Source organism: Pleurodeles waltl, chromosome 4_2 (assembly GCF_031143425.1).
Source record: "Pleurodeles waltl isolate 20211129_DDA chromosome 4_2, aPleWal1.hap1.20221129, whole genome shotgun sequence".
NCBI lineage: Eukaryota > Metazoa > Chordata > Amphibia > Caudata > Salamandridae > Pleurodeles > Pleurodeles waltl.
The window spans coordinates 16868844-16890294 of NC_090443.1; the positions used below are offsets into that span (position 1 = coordinate 16868844).

At 48.7% G+C, this 21451-nt stretch overlaps 1 protein-coding gene across 1 annotated transcript in view; it reads right to left on the reverse strand.

Moving 5' to 3' along the window:
* LOC138293808 (venom factor-like) overlaps positions 1-21451 on the reverse strand; it is a 473276-nt gene that overhangs the window by 227333 nt on the left and 224492 nt on the right. The window contains exons 17-18 of the mRNA XM_069233135.1: positions 5235-5444; positions 2786-2839 (exon numbers count right to left, since the gene is read on the reverse strand). Coding sequence (XP_069089236.1) covers positions 2786-2839; positions 5235-5444 — 264 coding nt within the window. The remainder of the gene's footprint in view (positions 1-2785; positions 2840-5234; positions 5445-21451) is intronic.

The following is a 21451-nucleotide window of genomic DNA, read 5'->3' on the forward strand; positions in this document are numbered from 1 at the left end:
TGATAGTCATAGCCATACACCTTGGACCCCAACAATCTGCTTTTCATTGAAGGCTCTCAGCTTGGCATCTAAGACTCACCTCATAAAGGACCCACATTATGAGATTCATATAGGAATACTTCCTCTTAAATTAAGGCACTGTGGAATCCGCAGCAACCTTGTGGGAGGCCTTTAAACCGACGCTCCGCGGAGAAGACATAAATTATTGTACCGGAGAACGCCGTTGCAGAAAACAGAACCTGGCAAACACTGAGTCCCAAATACAGGACTTGGAAGACCATGGGATTTGTACCGGTGTTCATGTTGCATGAGGGCAGCTATGGTTAGATCAGCAGAAACTCCACCAACTGTTAATGGATGAAGTAAAATGGACATGGCAAGCGATACAAAGCCCCATATACCAATGAGGTGACAAGTCCAGTAGATTACTATATAGACTATGCCAGACAGCCTGCCGGCCCACTGTTCTTCCCCTCCTGTGCGACCCCGATGGGCGATGATCCGAGACCCCTAGGCGATTGCAGGTAGCTTCACTGCATACTTCACTGGGGTATATGCCCAACCAGAACCCTTGCCTCTGGAATGTGAATTTGTGGATGACTTTCCACTTGTGACCCTTTCAAACTCAAGAACGGTCCAATTGGGTAAGGATATCTCAGAAGCTGAACTCTCAACGGACCCCTTGGAGCTCCAATCTGGTATAGCCCCGGGGCTCAATGAGCTGCAAGGTGAGTTTTTTTAAATCACACATGCCCAAACTTGGTAAACACCTTCTGGCAATTATACATGCTGTCAGTATGGAGGGTTTACTTCCCCTGATTGGTGCCATGCCGAAATTGTGATTTTTCCCAAGCCCAGCCATCCGCTGGACGAACACTGCTCAGATCGCCGCATATCCCTCCTCAACATAGAGGCCAAACTCCTTGCAAAGACTCGAGCAAACAGGCCACCAGCACCATATCTCCGATCTACTTCACCCAGACCAGGCGGGTGTTATGCCTGGCAGTGCTACTTTGCACAACATCTGTTGTGTGTCTAAAGCCCTTGCCCTCGAAGACTGCCTTGGGTTCCCAGCTGTAATATTAGTGGCCAACATTGATAAGGCATTCAATACTGTTACCTGAGACTACCTGTTCATACTGCCAACCCAGATGAACTTTAGCCCCAGATTTCTCTGGTATGTATGTTTACTGTATACTGGCCTGAGAGCCGCGGTCAGGGTGGGTGACCACGTGTCGGATCCAATGGTTTCAAGTATCTGGGTGCATTTATCACACCTGGGCTAATCTGTCCTGGATGCACAATTTGGGGTGAGAGAAGAGAAGCAGACTTGGTTGCTTCTACTATTGTCAGTTACGGGCCTCTCAGTGACTTTTAATGGTGGTGTTGCTGCGGCTGACGTAGCCTCCTACTATTCTGCCTCTCACTTGCTCATCATCCAGCATACGCTGCGGAGAAGTGGGCGATGGGCACCACTTCCCTACTGGACTATCTCTATGGGGGAGGTCAACTTGATAGCCTCCCCCCACTAACTCAAGTAGTTCTCACCCTATGGAAAAATACTCTGCATTGAAAGGAATGGTGAGGGAGGTTTAAAGCACACACACCGCTATGCCATGGTACTGTAATGAAGCAGGATTGGCATATCTACGCTTGGGGATGTGATGTTGGACACGGTCCTGAAATCTTTTCAGGAGCTTCAACAGGAATTCAGCCTTCATCGTAGTCAATTTCATTGTTATTTACAAATTGGACATGCACTTGCCCCATACGTAGACAGTCTTGACAACCTCCCGGAATACAACCCCCTCGAGGGTAAGCTTCTTACAGAAGATCTGGGAGATCAGGAAACTATTTTGCACCCTTCTCATCTACAGTCCACACACACTGTCAGCCCTCCGTGTAGCCTGGGAGGCAGACGTTGCTACTCTTGACGATGATGACTGGGTGGATGCTCTGAGAGCGCCCTGAAAGACTGCCATTTCGGCACGCCCGTGACTCATTTAGCTTAAATCACTCCATTGGATCTACCACACCAGATATTGTCTATTCCGCATGGGGGTAATAGACTGTTCATTATGCCTTCGTTGTCGGATGGAGGAGGGTTCCTTTCTTCGTACAGTGCAAGGATGCTCTGTTTTGGGTAGATTATGGGTGGAGTTATCTCCTGCCTGAGTAGGGTACTCGTCTGGGTGATACCTACGAGCCCCAAACTGGCCCTTCTGCACATTACAGATGCCATTGGGGGCAATAGGTACAAAAGGGTGCTCTTGTTTCTGGGGCTAACCTTGGCGAAAAGGGACATAGCTAAAGAGTGGAGGGGGAAGCCCCCCTCCCCATCCTTGGAAGTGTGGAAAAGAGGCCTAGACCACGGTATGGGCTTGGAGGTGGTGGTTTACCAGGCCAGGGGTTGCCCTCAAAAACATAATAAGGTCTGGGCTGATTACTGGGGTATCACTCTGCAATGTGATTGTTCGGAGCACTCCTTACTGTATGATGAGAATATGGGTAGGTGGGTAAGCGGCAAGATGCGCGAATGCATCATGATGTCTAATTCATATATCTATAAGCATTGTTGAGTAGCGGAGTTAGTGGGGAAGGTTTTCTGTGCAGCTTTTGTGTTCATATGATTACAGCTGAGAACATTTATCCTTTCTGTACAACTGTCAGCCAATATGGCCTAATTGTTATTATAAAACTCAATACAATTTGTCGAGAAAAAAAACTGAACATAAGTATGCCATCCACATCTTCAACGCTTAACTTATTCTATTCAGGCACTTACCTTGTTCGTCATTTTTTGTAAGCACACCAGCTCTTCTGCTTGTACTAAGCATGCCTGAGATTGAGAGGACAATGACATTTCTTACGCAGTGTTTCTTTAAATAAAACATGCACATTGCTGACAGACGTAAGAAGGGATATTGCTTCCACTGTTTGCGAGGTATCACTACCTTCTTGTAAAGGAGTCAAATTCACTAGCCCCACCATAGAATCCATTCTCTCAACAAATTTCCAAGAAATGATCTGTTAACAGGCTTCCCTTCAACAAGCAGCAGTAACTTCCGTGATCCATGGATTCATGTTATGTGGATTTTGGCAATACTTAAGAGCTAGAAGTTTCAATTGAGTATGCCCCAAAGTGCTCAGTGAACATATGGCCTAAGCAGCATCTACAGCCAAAGAGGAAAAAATTGCTGGAAATGAGCTTGGATCCAGGTGAGTCCTGACTTTGCAGCTCTTAGGGAGGTGCATTTCTAACAGCAAAATCCTCTATGTTTATAGTATGTCCCTTTGAGGCTCTGTTATTGGCACTTTATCACGTCATTCTATGCCGTCCATACCCATCAGGTCACCCTCTTCTCTGTGCTTTAATGTCCCACAAAACTCCTTCTGTGCTATAATTGTTGAGTTATAAATTTTCCATATTTGGCTGGAAGTCTTCAGTTTGCAGTTACTAGTTTGGGTAAGAGGGACTACCCTCCTTGCAGCATCCTGTATTGTGTTTGGATCTGTCTATATCTTTGTTTGGGTCAAACAGAATATGCTATTAGTCACCTCCCATCCCCTCTGCCTCCCAGGTCCTACACTGTGGATTACTGCGTGTGCTGATTTGGGAAATGTTTAATATAGCACTGTGTGGTTTATTTCTGCAACAAAGGGCGCCAATCCTTTATCACATTGTTTCTGTTATAACTACCAAACCACAAGCCCTCTGTGCTTTTGTTGCCTCTCTACGAATACTAGCAGACCATTCCCATGCTATACGTATCGTTGTTAAAATCACCAGTTAACATCTATTTGTGCTATGTGTGCCTCTTTATGACCCCATATCACTCCTTCCACTTTATTTATGGCTCTCAGTTATGACCACGAGCCCCGACAAAGTCCATGCTGTTGATTGTTCTCTTTTATGAACACGAGGTGACACCTCTTCATGTAATTGGTGCCTCTTACCATCAGGCCACATCTCATTTATGTTATTTTCCGTTATTACATGATCAAACTGTTGCTTTGTGATTGATGTCTTTCTCTCTGATTGCCACCAGATCTCATCTTATTCACATCATCGGTGCTTCTCTGTTAGACATATTCATTTATACGCCCTGCGTGATATTGGAGTCTCCACATTTTTTCCAGCAAGATCATATCCCCTTCATGCTACTAGTGCCTCAAAACCAGGCCACACCCTCACTGTGCTACTACCATTGCTCCATCATAACCAGAAGACTACTCCCCTCCATACTACTGGTCTCTGTTTTACAAAAAAGGTTATTGTTGTATTTATTTTGTAAACATCAGGCCATAGCGCATAATTCTGCAGGTACTTCTCTGTTAATACCACACTTTCCACGCTATTACTGTATCTTGTTAATAACGACATCTTTTCCATTTTACTGGTATCTCTTTATTATAACCAGTAGACTTCTCTGTGACTATTGTAACCACCCCTCCATGCTAACAAAGTATCGTTTGTAACCACTGGACCACAAGCCTTTTATGCTACCAATGCCTCTCTGTTGTAACCACCAGACCAGCACCCTCTGTGAAACTTATGTCGCCCTGTTAGCACCACCACCCTTGCCAGCATTACGAGACATCCACGGACAACAACATCGGCATTTAGTTAAACATTAAATGCAAGCAAGTTTTAAAATGTCACACCTTTGACATGGGTAGAACCGTTGCTTCAGGCAACATATTTTATAGGTTTGTGGTTGGGGTTGCTTTATTTTCTCATGTTTCCCGTTTTTGTGTAGGAGTTATCAAAATTATATATTTTCTACGTGTGCAAACATATGGTGAGTGCAACTCTATCTTGGTACACTTCTTCTCAATGTCATCAATAATAACACTCTGTGTGTTTCTGTTGCTTATCTGTTGCATTTAATAGTACTCCTAACGTGAGTGCATCTTCTACAATTAACAAAAGTCACAAGTATTTTATTTAAAATTATTGGGCCTTACTCTTGTTTTTAGACATGAATTGCACCAGGGTATCCAGGCCTGATTCACAGAATAGTTTCTGCCAGTAGTTCGGTCTTTCACCAAGTATAGGCATACGTTAATCATGTGGCTTCTGTAGTAATATATGTTTCCGGAAAAGATTTTGTGAATAAGCCCTCGATAAGCAACTATAATTAACACTGAAGAGTGGAGTATAACATTACTGGTAGAAAAGCATTCAGAATCTCATCTTATAAGATGAATCTGGCCTGTCTTAAAATACTTACGTTTGATCCCAGGCCGGCGCCGCATTGCTTCAAATACGTTGATCTTTCTCGAGCTCTCGAAGACATGCTTGCAACAGTCCAGAAAGGCCTTGGTGCACTCCAGCCCATCCAAGATGTAGGTGGCCCTCTTTTCACAGGAGTATCCCATGGGATTCTCCTGCATGCCATCCTCGCAGCACCTCCTGTGCTGCTGGTTCTGGTATTGCTGCGCTATAAAACAGAAGTCAGCAGAGCACTGATCAAGACATCTTTTCATTTTACATGGTGTCTCTTCATGAATAAATGATTGCAACATGAGGGACAATTCTACCCTCATGTACATATGACTGAGGGATATCCTGCCTCTGTGTTTGTACCATAGAATCTTCAGGTGACACGGGTAACACAAAATCTGTTAGAATTCCTCTTTGCCCTCTATCCTTAGATCCATTTTGTCCCTTCTTCACTCTTTTGCTAATTTTCGTGTTAGCCTACGGAGATATAAATCCGTTCTTGGGTACCACACATTGCTATAAAAAAACACAGGATATGAAACGCCTGCACATGAGCGATCCATCTTGGCCCCGACTCTCATGTGCACACATGGACCTTTGCATTCCGAGGTCTTTTCCACATTGTGACGTAAGGCCCTGTGTGTGCCTATCTCTCTCACTCACCTTGCACCCTGAAACCATTCTGAGGTATTTTGCCATCTTTCCATCTCTGATTTAACATAGGCGCTTAAACCATTAGGTGCCACAGACACTTTTTTCTATGCCTCGCCACTGGTACATCTTTCTTCATAGAGATTTGACAATTCTTTTTCACACATGCTTTCTCTTTGGTAGCCCTGGCCGCTCAGATTCTTCTAAAGGGTACATCCGATTAATCGCGTTACAAAAGGTCTCAAAACCCAAGCAGACCTCATCAAACCAAGGAACATTTGGGAATGCCTATTGTTGGTGATCATCAGAAATGGATGTCACCTTATAAATAACTGTATTTTTTCTAAATGGCACTTTTAACAGCCTCATTCCAAAGAAATGTTCGACAGATAAGATAAAGACGCGTCTTCAAAGTGAATAGAACCCATTGGAATAATACTTCGTATTGGATGAAAAGAGAACTGAGTGTAAGTAAGCGTCAAAGTAATACCATGTGAAGTTTTGGGGCTACCTAACTACCTTTCCTAAAACATAACTTAATATTAATCTTCAGTGAGAGTTATGGATAATACCATTTCCTGCTTTTTTATTGTTGAGAGGGGCGTTAAAAATGTGTAATCACCCTAATTGCTTTTTTATCTGAGTTTTTATTTAATTCAAAAGGAAAAAGGAAAACGTTATAAGAAAATGTCACTAACTATAGTGTTTCTGAAAAAAAAAAATCTCTTTCTAGAAAGTGTTCCAAGATCCCGTATATTAGTACAAATATTTTGATGCCTATTAATTCAACAACGCTACTCGTGATGAAGAACTACTTTTAGGGATACGTTACTTTTTCTTGAAATGGTTTTTGAATTTAAACCTGTATGTAAATAAAGACACAGGCCCTCGTTATGAGTTTGGCTGTAAACACCGCCGACCGCTGTGCTTGCGGCTGCGGAAAGACCGGCAGTGTCGGTGGAATACATTCCGCCGTATGATGAGTACAAAAAGGGAAACTGCCAAAAATGTCTTACATTTCACACACAGCCAGGGCCAATGATGGCAGAAAGGCAGGACTCAGCACCCAGTCACTGCCACGCCAACAAAAATCCTGCCCACCATAATATGATCCACAAATCAGCCCCACGGTCATTCAACGGCAGATCACCATTGGCGGAGGTTCGGACTGCCGCAGTTAGTGATGGCACCCACCCAAAACAACACCATTCATTGGGTTATTCAAAGCCGCACACCTGAGACACATATGCACACACCACACACACCCACACAGCACTATAAAACACATACACATACATCCCACAATCGTTCTCAACGCCAATTGCACCATAGCTCTTGCCACAAACACCACGGACACACTCTACAAACCTGTTACACGTCACACACACACACACTCGACAACACAAACTATACAACCACCACACCCCCCCAACCAGGAACCTCATGTACACACCTACACCCACACCACACCACCTCCACCAACTCACCCTAACAACACCACGTACATCACACACCATGCCATCCCCTAAGCACCCCCGCTTCACTGACAGGGAGCTAAGGACCATGGTGGACGAAATACTCAAGGTCGAGCCGCAGTTGTTTGGGGCATGGGTACAGCAGATGTCCATCGCCAAGAAGATGGAGCTATGGCAGTGGATTGTCAACAAGGTGAACGCAGTATGAAACCATCCACGCATAAGGGATGGCATCAGGAAGAGGTGGAACGACCTGCGGGGGAAGGTACGTTCCATCGCATCACGACATCAAATTGCAGTAATAAGACTAGTGTTGCCCCCCTCCCGAATACACTGACTGGGAGGAGAAGGTCTTGGCTCTCCTGCACCCGGACGGTCTCACTGGACTCACTGGAGGACTGGTCCTGGGTAAGTCAGATCATCTACCCTACCATGTATCCCACCTGTAATGCATGTCTCAACCTACCCCTAACCCTACCACTACCACTAACACCCTATCCCAGCTCATCCAACATCCCAAATTCAACTGTACTCAGAATCCCTGCATGCCCACACACCCCATCCAGCTCACAACACCTCCCTGAGAGCACAAACACCAACCCCTGCATGTAATGTATGCTGCACTACATCCCCCATAATGCACCACCAATGCCTTAATCCAAAAAATCATCACACCTATCCCGATGTGCCCCTGCATGCAAGTGACTAGGAATGGAAGCACAACAAACAGGTGGCTAGTGCTGCAAGGGAAATGGCAATGACAGCATAGGGGGCAGAAAACAGAAGAGAAATTCAACAATGGCAAAAACTACAAAACAAACACATAGACAACAACAAAAATACTCTGGGACACTACAGCACTGCCACTGCACCATCACCCACTAGCCACAAGTCATTACACATTGCAGGAAACTAAATACTCATTGATGTGACACACGGGTACCACAGCCCATGACACCTGGCCTGAGATGGCAAGAAGTGCAAGTCCCCACCAGAAGAAGAAGGTCCCAGTGAGGAGAGTGCAACAGCATGGCTGAACCAAGAGGAGTTCCCTGGCCCATCCCACAGCCCTGGGCAGTCAGCCTCCAGAAGCCCCACCCAGGATACCACTGACACCACCACCACTGAGCCACCACCATCACCAGTGGCCTAACGTCCATACACCAGTGTCTCCAGGCCACGGACTGTTAGCCCACCTCTACAGGTATTGGAGTCACCACCCACCACCAGGGGGAACGATGAAGGCCCCAGTGCAAGTGGGACTTGCTCACCTGTGATGGGGACATAGGCCCAGTAGGAGGGTGTCAGTGGCACAGGGGGGTGAGGCAAGGAAGGATGCAGCTGCCCATGAGGCCATATCAGAGGTCCTGGGGGCATACCACCATTCCCAGGACAGAATGGGCCAGATCCTGGCCAAGTTGCAGCACAACCAGAAGCTGCAGGTGTCACACCTCCAGGAGGCCACGGAGCAATGGAAACAACTCAATGCTACAATGGCCTCCATTGCAGGGCTGCTACAGAGGTTGCCTTACATCTTGCCAGAGTCCACCACCCGCCAGCAGGGCCCTTCCACTACCCAAGACACAGGCCAGCCATCAACATCTGCAGCAGCCAGTGGAATGATGGCCCTGCCAGAGGACTCACAGGACACCTGCACCACTACCCCTGTAGCCCAGGAACCCCCTCGCAAATGTGGCCGGAGACCCAGACAAACCAGTGACTAAGTAGCCAAGACCAAGCCCACCGGCAAATAGTGACTGCCCAAACTGTCTCTCTTGTGTGTCACTGAGCCATCTTGTTGTTTGTCCATTTCACATTTGTAGGAAGTTGGCTCTGTATGTGCTATTTCAAAGTAAGGAATAGCATGCACAGAGTCCAAGGGTTCCCCTTAGAGGTAAAATAGTGGTAAAAAGAGATAATACTAATGCTCTATTTTGTGGTAGTGTGGTCGAGCAGTAGGCTTATCCAAGGAGTAGTGTTAAGCATTTGTTGTACATACACATAGACAATAAATGAGGTACACACACTCAGAGACAAATCCAGCCAATAGGTTTTTGTATAGAAAAATATCTTTTCTTAGTTTATTTTAAGAACCACAGGTTCAAATTCTACATGTAATATCTCATTCGAAAGGTATTGCAGGTAAGTACTTTAGGAACTTCAAATCATAAAAATTGCATGTATACTTTTCAAGTTATTGACAAATAGCTGTTTTAAAAGTGGACACAGTGCAATTTTCACAGTTCCTGGGGGAGGTAAGTTTTTGTTAGTTTTGCCAGGTAAGTAAGACACTTACAGGGTTCAGTTCTTGGTCCAAGGTAGCCCACCGTTGGGGGTTCAGAGCAACCCCAAAGTTACCACACCAGCAGCTCAGGGCCGGTCAGGTGCAGAGTTCAAAGTGGTGCCCAAAACGCATAGGCTAGAATGGAGAGAAGGGGGTGCCCCGGTTCCGGTCTGCTTGCAGGTAAGTACCCGCGTCTTCGGAGGGCAGACCAGAGGGGTTTTGTAGGGCACCGGGGGGGACACAAGCCCACACAGAAATTTCACCCTCAGCAGCGCGGGGGCGGCCGGGTGCAGTGTAGAAACAAGCGTCGGGTTCGCAATGTTAGTCTATGAGAGATCTCGGGATCTCTTCAGCGCTGCAGGCAGGCAAGGGGGGGATTCCTCGGGGAAACCTCCACTTGGGTAAGGGAGAGGGACTCCTGGGGGTCACTTCTCCAGTGAAAGTCCGGTCCTTCAGGTCCTGGGGGCTGCGGGTGCAGGGTCTCTCCCAGGCGTCGGGACTTTGGATTCAAAGAGTCGCGGTCAGGGGAAGCCTCGGGATTCCCTCTGCAGGCGGCGCTGTGGGGGCTCAGGGGGGACAGGTTTTGGTACTCACAGTATCAGAGTAGTCCTGGGGTCCCTCCTGAGGGGTTGGATCTCCACCAGCCGAGTCGGGGTCGCCGGGTGCAGTGTTGCAAGTCTCACGCTTCTTGCGGGGAGCTTGCAGGGTTCTTTCAAAGCTGCTGGAAACAAAGTTGCAGCCTTTCTTGGAGCAGGTCCGCTGTCCTCGGGAGTTTCTTGTCTTTTCGAAGCAGGGGCAGTCCTCAGAGGATGTCGAGGTCGCTGGTCCCTTTGGAAGGCGTCGCTGGAGCAGGATCTTTGGAAGGCAGGAGACAGGCCGGTGAGTTTCTGGAGCCAAGGCAGTTGTCGTCTTCTGGTCTTCCTCTGCAGGGGTTTTCAGCTAGGCAGTCCTTCTTCTTGTAGTTGCAGGAATCTAATTTTCTAGGGTTCAGGGTAGCCCTTAAATACTAAATTTAAGGGCGTGTTTAGGTCTGGGGGGTTAGTAGCCAATGGCTACTAGCCCTGAGGGTGGGTACACCCTCTTTGTGCCTCCTCCCAAGGGGAGGGGGTCACAATCCTAACCCTATTGGGGGAATCCTCCATCTGCAAGATGGAGGATTTCTAAAAGTTAGAGTCACTTCAGCTCAGGACACCTTAGGGGCTGTCCTGACTGGCCAGTGACTCCTCCTTGTTGCTTTCTTTGTTCCCTTCAGCCTTGCCGCCAAAAGTGGGGGCCGTGGCCGGAGGGGGCGGGCAACTCCACTAAGCTGGAGTGCCCTGCTGGGCTGTGACAAAGGGGTGAGCATTTGAGGCTCACCGCCAGGTGTTACAGCTCCTGCCTGGGGGAGGTGTTAGCATCTCCACCCAGTGCAGGCTTTGTTACTGGCCTCAGAGTGACAAAGGCACTCTCCCCATGGGGCCAGCAACATGTCTCTGGTGTGGCAGGCTGCTGGAACTAGTCAGCCTACACAGACAGTCGGTTAAGTTTCAGGGGGCACCTCTAAGGTGCCCTCTGGGGTGTATTTTGCAATAAAATGTACACTGGCATCAGTGTGCATTTATTGTGCTGAGAAGTTTGATACCAAACTTCCCAGTTTTCAGTGTAGCCATTATGGTGCTGTGGAGTTCGTGTTTGACAGACTCCCAGACCATATACTCTTATGGCTACCCTGCACTTACAATGTCTAAGGTTTTGTTTAGACACTGTAGGGGTACCATGCTCATGCACTGGTACCCTCACCTATGGTATAGTGCACCCTGCCTTAGGGCTGTAAGGCCTGCTAGAGGGGTGTCTTACCTATACTGCATAGGCAGTGAGAGGCTGGCATGGCACCCTGAGGGGAGTGCCATGTCGACTTACTCGTTTTGTCCTCACTAGCACACACAAGCTGGCAAGCAGTGTGTCTGTGCTGAGTGAGAGGTCTCCAGGGTGGCATAAGACATGCTGCAGCCCTTAGAGATCTTCCTTGGCATCAGGGCCCTTGGTACTAGAAGTACCAGTTACAAGGGACTTATCTGGATGCCAGGGTGTGCCAATTGTGGATACAATGGTACATTTTAGGTGAAGGAACACTGGTGCTGGGGCCTGGTTAGCAGGGTCCCAGCACTCTTCTCAGTCAAGTCAGCATCAGTATCAGGCAAAAAGTGGGGGGTAACTGCAACAGGGAGCCATTTCTTTACACAAGCCCCCCCCAGCCCACAGGCCAGGAGACTCAGCCCAAGCTGGGAGAGTCTTCCTAGTCTGTCAGGCGAGGAAGAGTAGGAGAAATAGGCTGGTTAGTTGCAGGGCCTACTCTGCCTTACATCCTTCTGTTCAGGTCATTCCCTTTGGGGAACTGACCTACTTCCACAGTGATAGGACCTAGTCTGAATTGCCTCTTGTCTGCCTCTTCAATGTCTCCACCCATTCTTTCTATTTTGGTCTTAGAGGTATCCACCTCTGCTAATCTTATCTTGGCCAGGGTTACCCCTAGCTTACCCAGAGAGGTTACCCAGAGCTGGAGTAACCCCACCATGACCAATAGGGTCAGGGGGCCTAACTTGCTATTTGGCATGGGGTCAGACCACCATGCTAAGGATAGTGCAGCCATAAAGGCTAACACCCAGCAGAGGCCACTGACAGCTGTCAGTGCCCAGAACCACACCTTTAGCTCTTCACCTAAAAGGGAAGGGGCTAAGTTACAGGCCTCTTTGGGTTCAGGTTGCCTGTCTGCTGTATTAGAGTGGGGGGTTACCACATCTTGTAGTAAACACCCTTCTTCCACTCTTTCTTCTGTTAGCTGAGGAGCCACCCACTCAGGTTTAACAGTTGCCTGACTAGCCAGGACTTCTTGTGGGTCAGGTTGGACTTTATCAGGGCCATTTTTGGAGTTCTCCCCTACTGGAGCAGAATCTCCTTGGCTTGCTGTAACCTTGGCTAAAGGTTGTCCACCCTTCCTACTCTGTTTTCTTTTCTTCTTCTTCTGGGGCCTGCTTGCATTTACTGCAGAGGCAGGACTTCCAGAATCCTTGGGAGAGGACTGGCACTGGACCAGTTCCTCTCTTGGGCTCTGACTAACCTCTGGGTAGTCATTTCCAAGGAGACAATCAAGGGGGAGGTCTGTACTGACTACTACCCTTCTCCAGCTAAGAGTGCCACCCACTTCTATGGGTACTAAAGCCACCGGCCTCTTAGTGACCCTGTCTAGGCTAACTCTTACCCTGGCAGTCTCACCTGGGATGTACTGGTTTGAGAGCACCAGCCTGTCATGCACAATAGTGTGACTGGCACAAGTGTCTCTCAGGGCAGTGGTTGGGATTCCATTCACCAGTAGGTGGTGGAAGTGTCTACTTCCCTCTGGAATCTCCAACTCACCTGTTGGGCCCTGTTTCCAGTTGAAGGCTATGAAGACCTCCTCATCTGAGGAGTCATCTCCCATGGCTACACTGTTTACCCCTGGAATTTTGTTCTGGGGTTTGTTTTTGGGACAAGAAGTGTCCTTGGTGTGGTGCCCAGACTGTTTACAGTTGTGGCACCATGCCTTAGTGGCATCCCAGTTCTTACCCTGGTACCCACCTTTGTTTTGGGTTGTGTCTTGGGGCCCACCCACCTGTTCTGGTTTTTGGGGGCCTACAGAGGACTCTTTTTCTTTGTTTCTAGTGTCACCCACTTTCTCCTGGGAGTTTTTGTAACCCCTTTCTTTTGGTCACCCCCAGTGGAAGTTTTGGTTACCCTAGTCTTGACCCAGTGGTCTGCCTTCTTTCCTAATTCTTGGGGAGAAATTGGACCTAGGTCTACCAGATACTGATGCAACTTTTCATTGAAGCAGTTACTTAAAATGTGTTCTTTCATAAACAAATTATAAAGCCCAACATAGTCACACACTTCATTTCCAGTTAACCAACCATCTAGTGTTTTTACTGAGTAGTCTACAAAATCAACCCAGGTCTGGCTCGAGGATTTTTGAGCCCCCCTGAATCTAATTCTATACTCCTCAGTGGAGAATCCAAAGCCCTCAATCAGGGTACCCTTCATGAGGTCATAAGATTCTGCATCTTTTCCAGAGAGTGTGAGGAGTCTATCCCTACACTTTCCAGTGAACATTTCCCAAAGGAGAGCACCCCAGTGAGATCTGTTTACTTTTCTGGTTACACAAGCCCTCTCAAAAGCTGTGAACCATTTGGTGATGTCATCACCATCTTCATATTTTGTTACAATCCCTTTGGGGATTTTTAGGATGTCAGGAGAATCTCTGACCCTATTTAAGTTGCTGCCACCATCGATGGGACCTAGGCCCATCTCTTTTCTTTCCCTTTCTATGGCTAGGAGCTGCTTTTCCAAAGCCAATCTTTTGACCATCCTGGCTAACAGGGGGTCATCTTCACTGGAGTTATCCTCAGTGATTTCAGAGGTGTTGGTCTCTCCTGTGAGGGAACCAGCATCTCTGACTATTATTTTTGGAGTCAGGGTTTGAGGGACCCTGTTCTCCCTAGATAGGACTGGTAGGGGGGAATTTTCCTCCAAGTCACTATCCTCTTCCTCTGAGTTGCCACCCTCAGAGGGGTTGGCCTTTTCAAACTCTGCCAAAAGCTCCTGGAGCTGTATTTTGGTAGGTTTGGGGCCCATTGTTATTTTCTTTATTTTACAGAGTGACCTTAGCTCCCTCATCTTAAGATGGAGGTAAGGTGTGGTGTCGAGTTCCACCACAGTCACATCTGTGCTAGACATTTTGCTTCTAAAAGTTGGAATACTTTTTAAGAATCTACAACTGGTTCTAGAATCTAATTCAAACTTTTACAAACTTTTAAACTCTAAAAGAAATGCTAAACAGGATCCAACACAAGGCCCTAGCAGGTCTTTTAAGAATTTAGAAAACTTTTCAAATTGCAAAAAATCAATTTCTAATGACAATTTTGGAATTTGTCGTGTGATCAGGTATTGGCTGAGTAGTCCAGCAAATGCAAAGTCTTGTACCCCACCGCTGATCCACCAATGTAGGAAGTTGGCTCTGTATGTGCTATTTCAAAGTAAGGAATAGCATGCACAGAGTCCAAGGGTTCCCCTTAGAGGTAAAATAGTGGTAAAAAGAGATAATACTAATGCTCTATTTTGTGGTAGTGTGGTCGAGCAGTAGGCTTATCCAAGGAGTAGTGTTAAGCATTTGTTGTACATACACATAGACAATAAATGAGGTACACACACTCAGAGACAAATCCAGCCAATAGGTTTTTGTATAGAAAAATATCTTTTCTTAGTTTATTTTAAGAACCACAGGTTCAAATTCTACATGTAATATCTCATTCGAAAGGTATTGCAGGTAAGTACTTTAGGAACTTCAAATCATAAAAATTGCATGTATACTTTTCAAGTTATTGACAAATAGCTGTTTTAAAAGTGGACACAGTGCAATTTTCACAGTTCCTGGGGGAGGTAAGTTTTTGTTAGTTTTGCCAGGTAAGTAAGACACTTACAGGGTTCAGTTCTTGGTCCAAGGTAGCCCACCGTTGGGGGTTCAGAGCAACCCCAAAGTTACCACACCAGCAGCTCAGGGCCGGTCAGGTGCAGAGTTCAAAGTGGTGCCCAAAACGCATAGGCTAGAATGGAGAGAAGGGGGTGCCCCGGTTCCGGTCTGCTTGCAGGTAAGTACCCGCGTCTTCGGAGGGCAGACCAGAGGGGTTTTGTAGGGCACCGGGGGGGACACAAGCCCACACAGAAATTTCACCCTCAGCAGCGCGGGGGCGGCCGGGTGCAGTGTAGAAACAAGCGTCGGGTTCGCAATGTTAGTCTATGAGAGATCTCGGGATCTCTTCAGCGCTGCAGGCAGGCAAGGGGGGGATTCCTCGGGGAAACCTCCACTTGGGTAAGGGAGAGGGACTCCTGGGGGTCACTTCTCCAGTGAAAGTCCGGTCCTTCAGGTCCTGGGGGCTGCGGGTGCAGGGTCTCTCCCAGGCGTCGGGACTTTGGATTCAAAGAGTCGCGGTCAGGGGAAGCCTCGGGATTCCCTCTGCAGGCGGCGCTGTGGGGGCTCAGGGGGGACAGGTTTTGGTACTCACAGTATCAGAGTAGTCCTGGGGTCCCTCCTGAGGGGTTGGATCTCCACCAGCCGAGTCGGGGTCGCCGGGTGCAGTGTTGCAAGTCTCACGCTTCTTGCGGGGAGCTTGCAGGGTTCTTTCAAAGCTGCTGGAAACAAAGTTGCAGCCTTTCTTGGAGCAGGTCCGCTGTCCTCGGGAGTTTCTTGTCTTTTCGAAGCAGGGGCAGTCCTCAGAGGATGTCGAGGTCGCTGGTCCCTTTGGAAGGCGTCGCTGGAGCAGGATCTTTGGAAGGCAGGAGACAGGCCGGTGAGTTTCTGGAGCCAAGGCAGTTGTCGTCTTCTGGTCTTCCTCTGCAGGGGTTTTCAGCTAGGCAGTCCTTCTTCTTGTAGTTGCAGGAATCTAATTTTCTAGGGTTCAGGGTAGCCCTTAAATACTAAATTTAAGGGCGTGTTTAGGTCTGGGGGGTTAGTAGCCAATGGCTACTAGCCCTGAGGGTGGGTACACCCTCTTTGTGCCTCCTCCCAAGGGGAGGGGGTCACAATCCTAACCCTATTGGGGGAATCCTCCATCTGCAAGATGGAGGATTTCTAAAAGTTAGAGTCACTTCAGCTCAGGACACCTTAGGGGCTGTCCTGACTGGCCAGTGACTCCTCCTTGTTGCTTTCTTTGTTCCCTCCAGCCTTGCCGCCAAAAGTGGGGGCCGTGGCCGGAGGGGGCAGGCAACTCCACTAAGCTGGAGTGCCCTGCTGGGCTGTGACAAAGGGGTGAGCCTTTGAGGCTCACCGCCAGGTGTTACAGCTCCTGCCTGGGGGAGGTGTTAGCATCTCCACCCAGTGCAGGCTTTGTTACTGGCCTCAGAGTGACAAAGGCACTCTCCCCATGGGGCCAGCAACATGTCTCTGGTGTGGCAGGCTGCTGGAACTAGTCAGCCTACACAGACAGTCGGTTAAGTTTCAGGGGGCACCTCTAAGGTGCCCTCTGGGGTGTATTTTGCAATAAAATGTACACTGGCATCAGTGTGCATTTATTGTGCTGAGAAGTTTGATACCAAACTTCCCAGTTTTCAGTGTAGCCATTATGGTGCTGTGGAGTTCGTGTTTGACAGACTCCCAGACCATATACTCTTATGGCTACCCTGCACTTACAATGTCTAAGGTTTTGTTTAGACACTGTAGGGGTACCATGCTCATGCACTGGTACCCTCACCTATGGTATAGTGCACCCTGCCTTAGGGCTGTAAGGCCTGCTAGAGGGGTGTCTTACCTATACTGCATAGGCAGTGAGAGGCTGGCATGGCACCCTGAGGGGAGTGCCATGTCGACTTACTCGTTTTGTCCTCACTAGCACACACAAGCTGGCAAGCAGTGTGTCTGTGCTGAGTGAGAGGTCTCCAGGGTGGCATAAGACATGCTGCAGCCCTTAGAGATCTTCCTTGGCATCAGGGCCCTTGGTACTAGAAGTACCAGTTACAAGGGACTTATCTGGATGCCAGGGTGTGCCAATTGTGGATACAATGGTACATTTTAGGTGAAGGAACACTGGTGCTGGGGCCTGGTTAGCAGGGTCCCAGCACTCTTCTCAGTCAAGTCAGCATCAGTATCAGGCAAAAAGTGGGGGGTAACTGCAACAGGGAGCCATTTCTTTACAACATTGACCCCATCTATTCTGCCCCTGTTCTACCAACAGCTTGTGGAATGTAACAGAGTATTTTGTTCACCATGTGCCCAATCCCTTCCACATTCCCACCCCTATTGTCATGCACAACATCAATAAACAGTACTTGGTCACACCAAAATATTGTTTTTATTCCATACCAATGTTTCGGATTTACATATAACTGACATCATCAAACATGATCCTAAGTACACACATCTTGCAGGAACACATTGTACAGAGAGGTGAATGGTAAGTATATGACAGTGTACACTCCAGCAGTGTTAAATTCATCCTATCAACTTCCATGAAGTAGCCATATGTCAGGAGTAGGACACCATAGTAGCATTTGTCAGCACGAGAAATGCAACACACTTTTAACTGCATTGTACCAATACAACTGTTGCAACATTTGCTGCCAGACATACACCCCCCCCCCATTACTACACCGCCATTTTAGTTTGCCTATGCCGCTTGACTCATACACCTTAAGACGGCCACTACTCCACTGTGTGTGCTGCTGTGTCCTGACTCTGGTCCTGGAAATGGCACTGGAAATGGCACGGGCTACAGGGGAATGGGCCCCAGCCTTCACATGGTTGGAGTTGGAGAAGCTGGTGGACGGGGTGATACCCTTGTACGCAAAGCTGTAGGGCGACCAGAGGACCAGGTGAGTGGTATTCATGGGTCCTAGGAATGTGTGCAAATGCATGGGAGGCTTGTGCGAGTGACTGGTGAATGTGGGCATGGATAGGTGCAGTGTGCCTGGGCATATGTGTGTAGGCACATGGATGACAGTAAGTTTGAATGGAAAATTTTCAGGTGTTGTTGTGTCCCATGTGTTAAGGGTGCACCTCCACTCACAGCTAGTTTTTCCTCTGTGTGTTACATGCAGGTTAGTGCCCATAAGAAGAAGGGATACTGGCGAGCCATCGCCAAAGAAGTGCGAACCCTGGGGTATACAGCCAGCAGAGCACACACCGAGGGAAGCAGTGGGAGGACCTGAGATGTTGGGCATGGAAGACCGCAGAGGCCCAGCTGAGGACGGCCTCCCAACGGGGAAGGGGTGCCCATCGGACCATGACTCCCCCAATGGGCACTTGAAGGCAACACAGCAGCCACAAGGGGGTGAGTACCACCACTGATAACATTGCTTATTGTGCAGTATAGTTGGGTGCAAAAGGGTGGTTGGCACGTAGCGGCTGGGTAGTACTAAGGTATGTCCATGCTGGTGCCCCCTTTCCTTAATTGGGATTGTGAATTCTGCTTAGATGGGGTGGGTATTTTGCCATGTCACAGGTCCCATGGGTGGCCGAGTAGGTCTGATGTATGTCCTCTGAGACTGGACACATTATGGTGGGACAGCATCCCTCTTTCTTGTTCAAACTCAGCCTATTTGGAAATGTACAGAATGGATGGTGATGTTGTTGGGCAGTGAAGTGTAGGTAGGTCCATGTATTGTGGGAGCTAAAGCACCACTCAGAGATACCTACCTTGATGTAGTGGGTGATGTTGAGGGATAATGTTTGGGACGGGTGGGAATGCGTTTGTGCCAACATGCCATTCAATCAGGTATCGACAGCCTACATCCTTCTTTTTGTCCCACCCCACCTCTTTGTGTTCTTGTGTTCATGTGTGCATTAGCATCATCTGGTGAAGGAGCAGAGGCACCGGTGAGTGGGGATGCTGCTGCCCACGGGACCTAAGAGGCAAAGACCACCGACGCCGAGGGGATCAGTGGAATGGAGGGAGAGGGAGCACCACGGGGGAGGCAACTTCCACTGCAGTAGTGACCATGACAGCTCCTCCGATGGAAGCTCCCTGGTGGTGGCGGACACTGTGGAAACACCGGATATACATGTCTTCCGCCACCCCCGTACCAGCACCGCCCTCCCAATAGCTACCCCCGAGTTACCCATGCCAGCTCGGCCACGAGGGTGGGCATCTCCTTTGCTGCAGGCACCTCTGCCCCTGCCCCAGTCAGTCCTGCTGCCCTCAATGAGGAGGCTATTGACCTCCTGAGAACCATCTCTGTAGGGCAGGCAACCATTGTGAATGCCATCCAGGGGCTGGCATCCCAGGTGCAGCAATGCATACCTGGAAGGTATTCACGGTGCCATGTCTGGCCCACAGATATCTCTTCAGGCTCTGGCCTCCTCTTTGATGGAAGCCAATGTCCCTGGTTCTTAGGTCCCCCCACCTACCTCCTCTGCCCCTTCCAGTACCCCACTCTCTTCACCCATCCCAAGCACACATACAGACAAACATGCACCCAAGACAACACACAAGAGAGTCAAAGAGAAAAATAGGCACCACACGCCCCACCACATGCAGGCACACACCCAACATCCAATTGCACACACGACAACAGCCACTTCCTTCATTGTGTCAACCACCCCTCCCCCTGTCTGTCCCCTCACAATGCACAGCTACATTCTCTGCACTCTCAGTCACTGCTCCAGCCACCATTCTCACAGTCACAACTGCAGACATCCACTCACGCACCCCAGACACAACACCCACAGTCACCACAACAACTTTCACAGACACTTGCACCACACTCACCAGACCTGCAGACATTCACTACATCCATCTACACTAGCTCCCTGTCTGCTCCCATTTTTTCTGCCCCTCCTCCGAGTAAACGCAAACGTACCCACACATCTACGCAACAGCCATCCACCAGACTTGAGCAGACGAAGCACACGCCTGCATCAACTGACAGCACGCCTACACCACATACTTCCACTCTCTCTACCTCCACTCCCAAACCTGTCTCCAAAACCCCTCCATGTGCACCTAAAAAGATTTTCCTTTCCCATATCAACCTTTTTGAACCCACTGGCCCACTCCGTCTTGTCCCTAAATGCTGCCTCGCCCTCACAAATCCACTCCTTCCTCGTCAGTGTCCTCCCCAGTCATCCCTTCACAGTCCTGTGCCCCTTCCCCAGGGAGAAAAAGGACATGTAGGAGGCCTGATCCCACTCCCATCCCGGTCCAAGCCCACTCCCACTCCTTCCCAGGGCAAGTCCAAAACCCCACCCACTCCAAAACCTAAGCCAGGGAAACCTCCTCCCAAGCCTGAGTCCCCAACCCCCACCACCCCCTGCCCCTGCTCCCTGAGGTGCCTGCCTGCCCCATTGATGCCCCTTCCCTGAGGAGGCCGTGTTAGGAGTCAAGTGGGGGCCTTGTGGGCCCAACTGGACTATTTTAAGGGACTGGCCCATGGTATTGCCTGCACTTATTTTTCTGCCTCCAGTTTCTGGTTAAATATATCTGGCCAACAGACATGTTGGTGCAATGTTCTTCTGTAGTCTAACGTTTTAATATTGGAGGGTCGTGCACACAGGTATGTCCTTCGCATTTTCTTGCTGTGCATGTGTCAGGTATGTGTCTACTTGTACAGATTGTGTACCTAGTTTGGGGGGGTACGTTGGGGTGTTGGTGGTAAGAGTGTGTGTGTAAGGGTGTCAGTGTGCATGTGTTGGACGTGGTGGTGTGTGTGGATGATGCGTGTGGCTTGTGGGTGTGTAATGTCCCCTTCCCTCCCTTGAGTGCTAGGTGGCTGTACTCACCGTTGTCATCTTCGTCAGCGGTCACGGTTGTGTAGGAATGTTGCAAGAATCAGCACTGGGAAGGTTTCAAATTCATGCTCCATGTTAGCCTCCGTGTCGTCTGTGTCCCTATGGTGAGTGTTTCCTTATGTATGACTCACTTCCCCCGGGCTTTGTGTGGTGGTGGTTCCACCCCAGAAATCTTGGCAGTGTGGTGTTTTGTATTATGGTGGGTGGTAAAGGCTTTTCCACTTGCCTGAAGATGGCCCCTGCCGTCGTTGGCAGCTCTCCCACTCTGGAAGTAGCAGCAGTTACATGGTTGCTATGCTCCAATTTTTCTATCTGTCTCATATTAAGTGGTCCCGACCGCCTCCTTGTTGGCGGTAGCACTTCCACTGCCGGACTCATAATGACCTCCATAAATTTTTTCATTCAGTGACAATTTTCAGTCAGTCAATCTGTATTTCTAGAGTGTTGCTTGTCACTCAGTAGGTACCCAGGCGCTTTAATACTGTGTTGGTCGAAAAGCCAGGTTTTGAGCCCCTTCATGAAGTGGG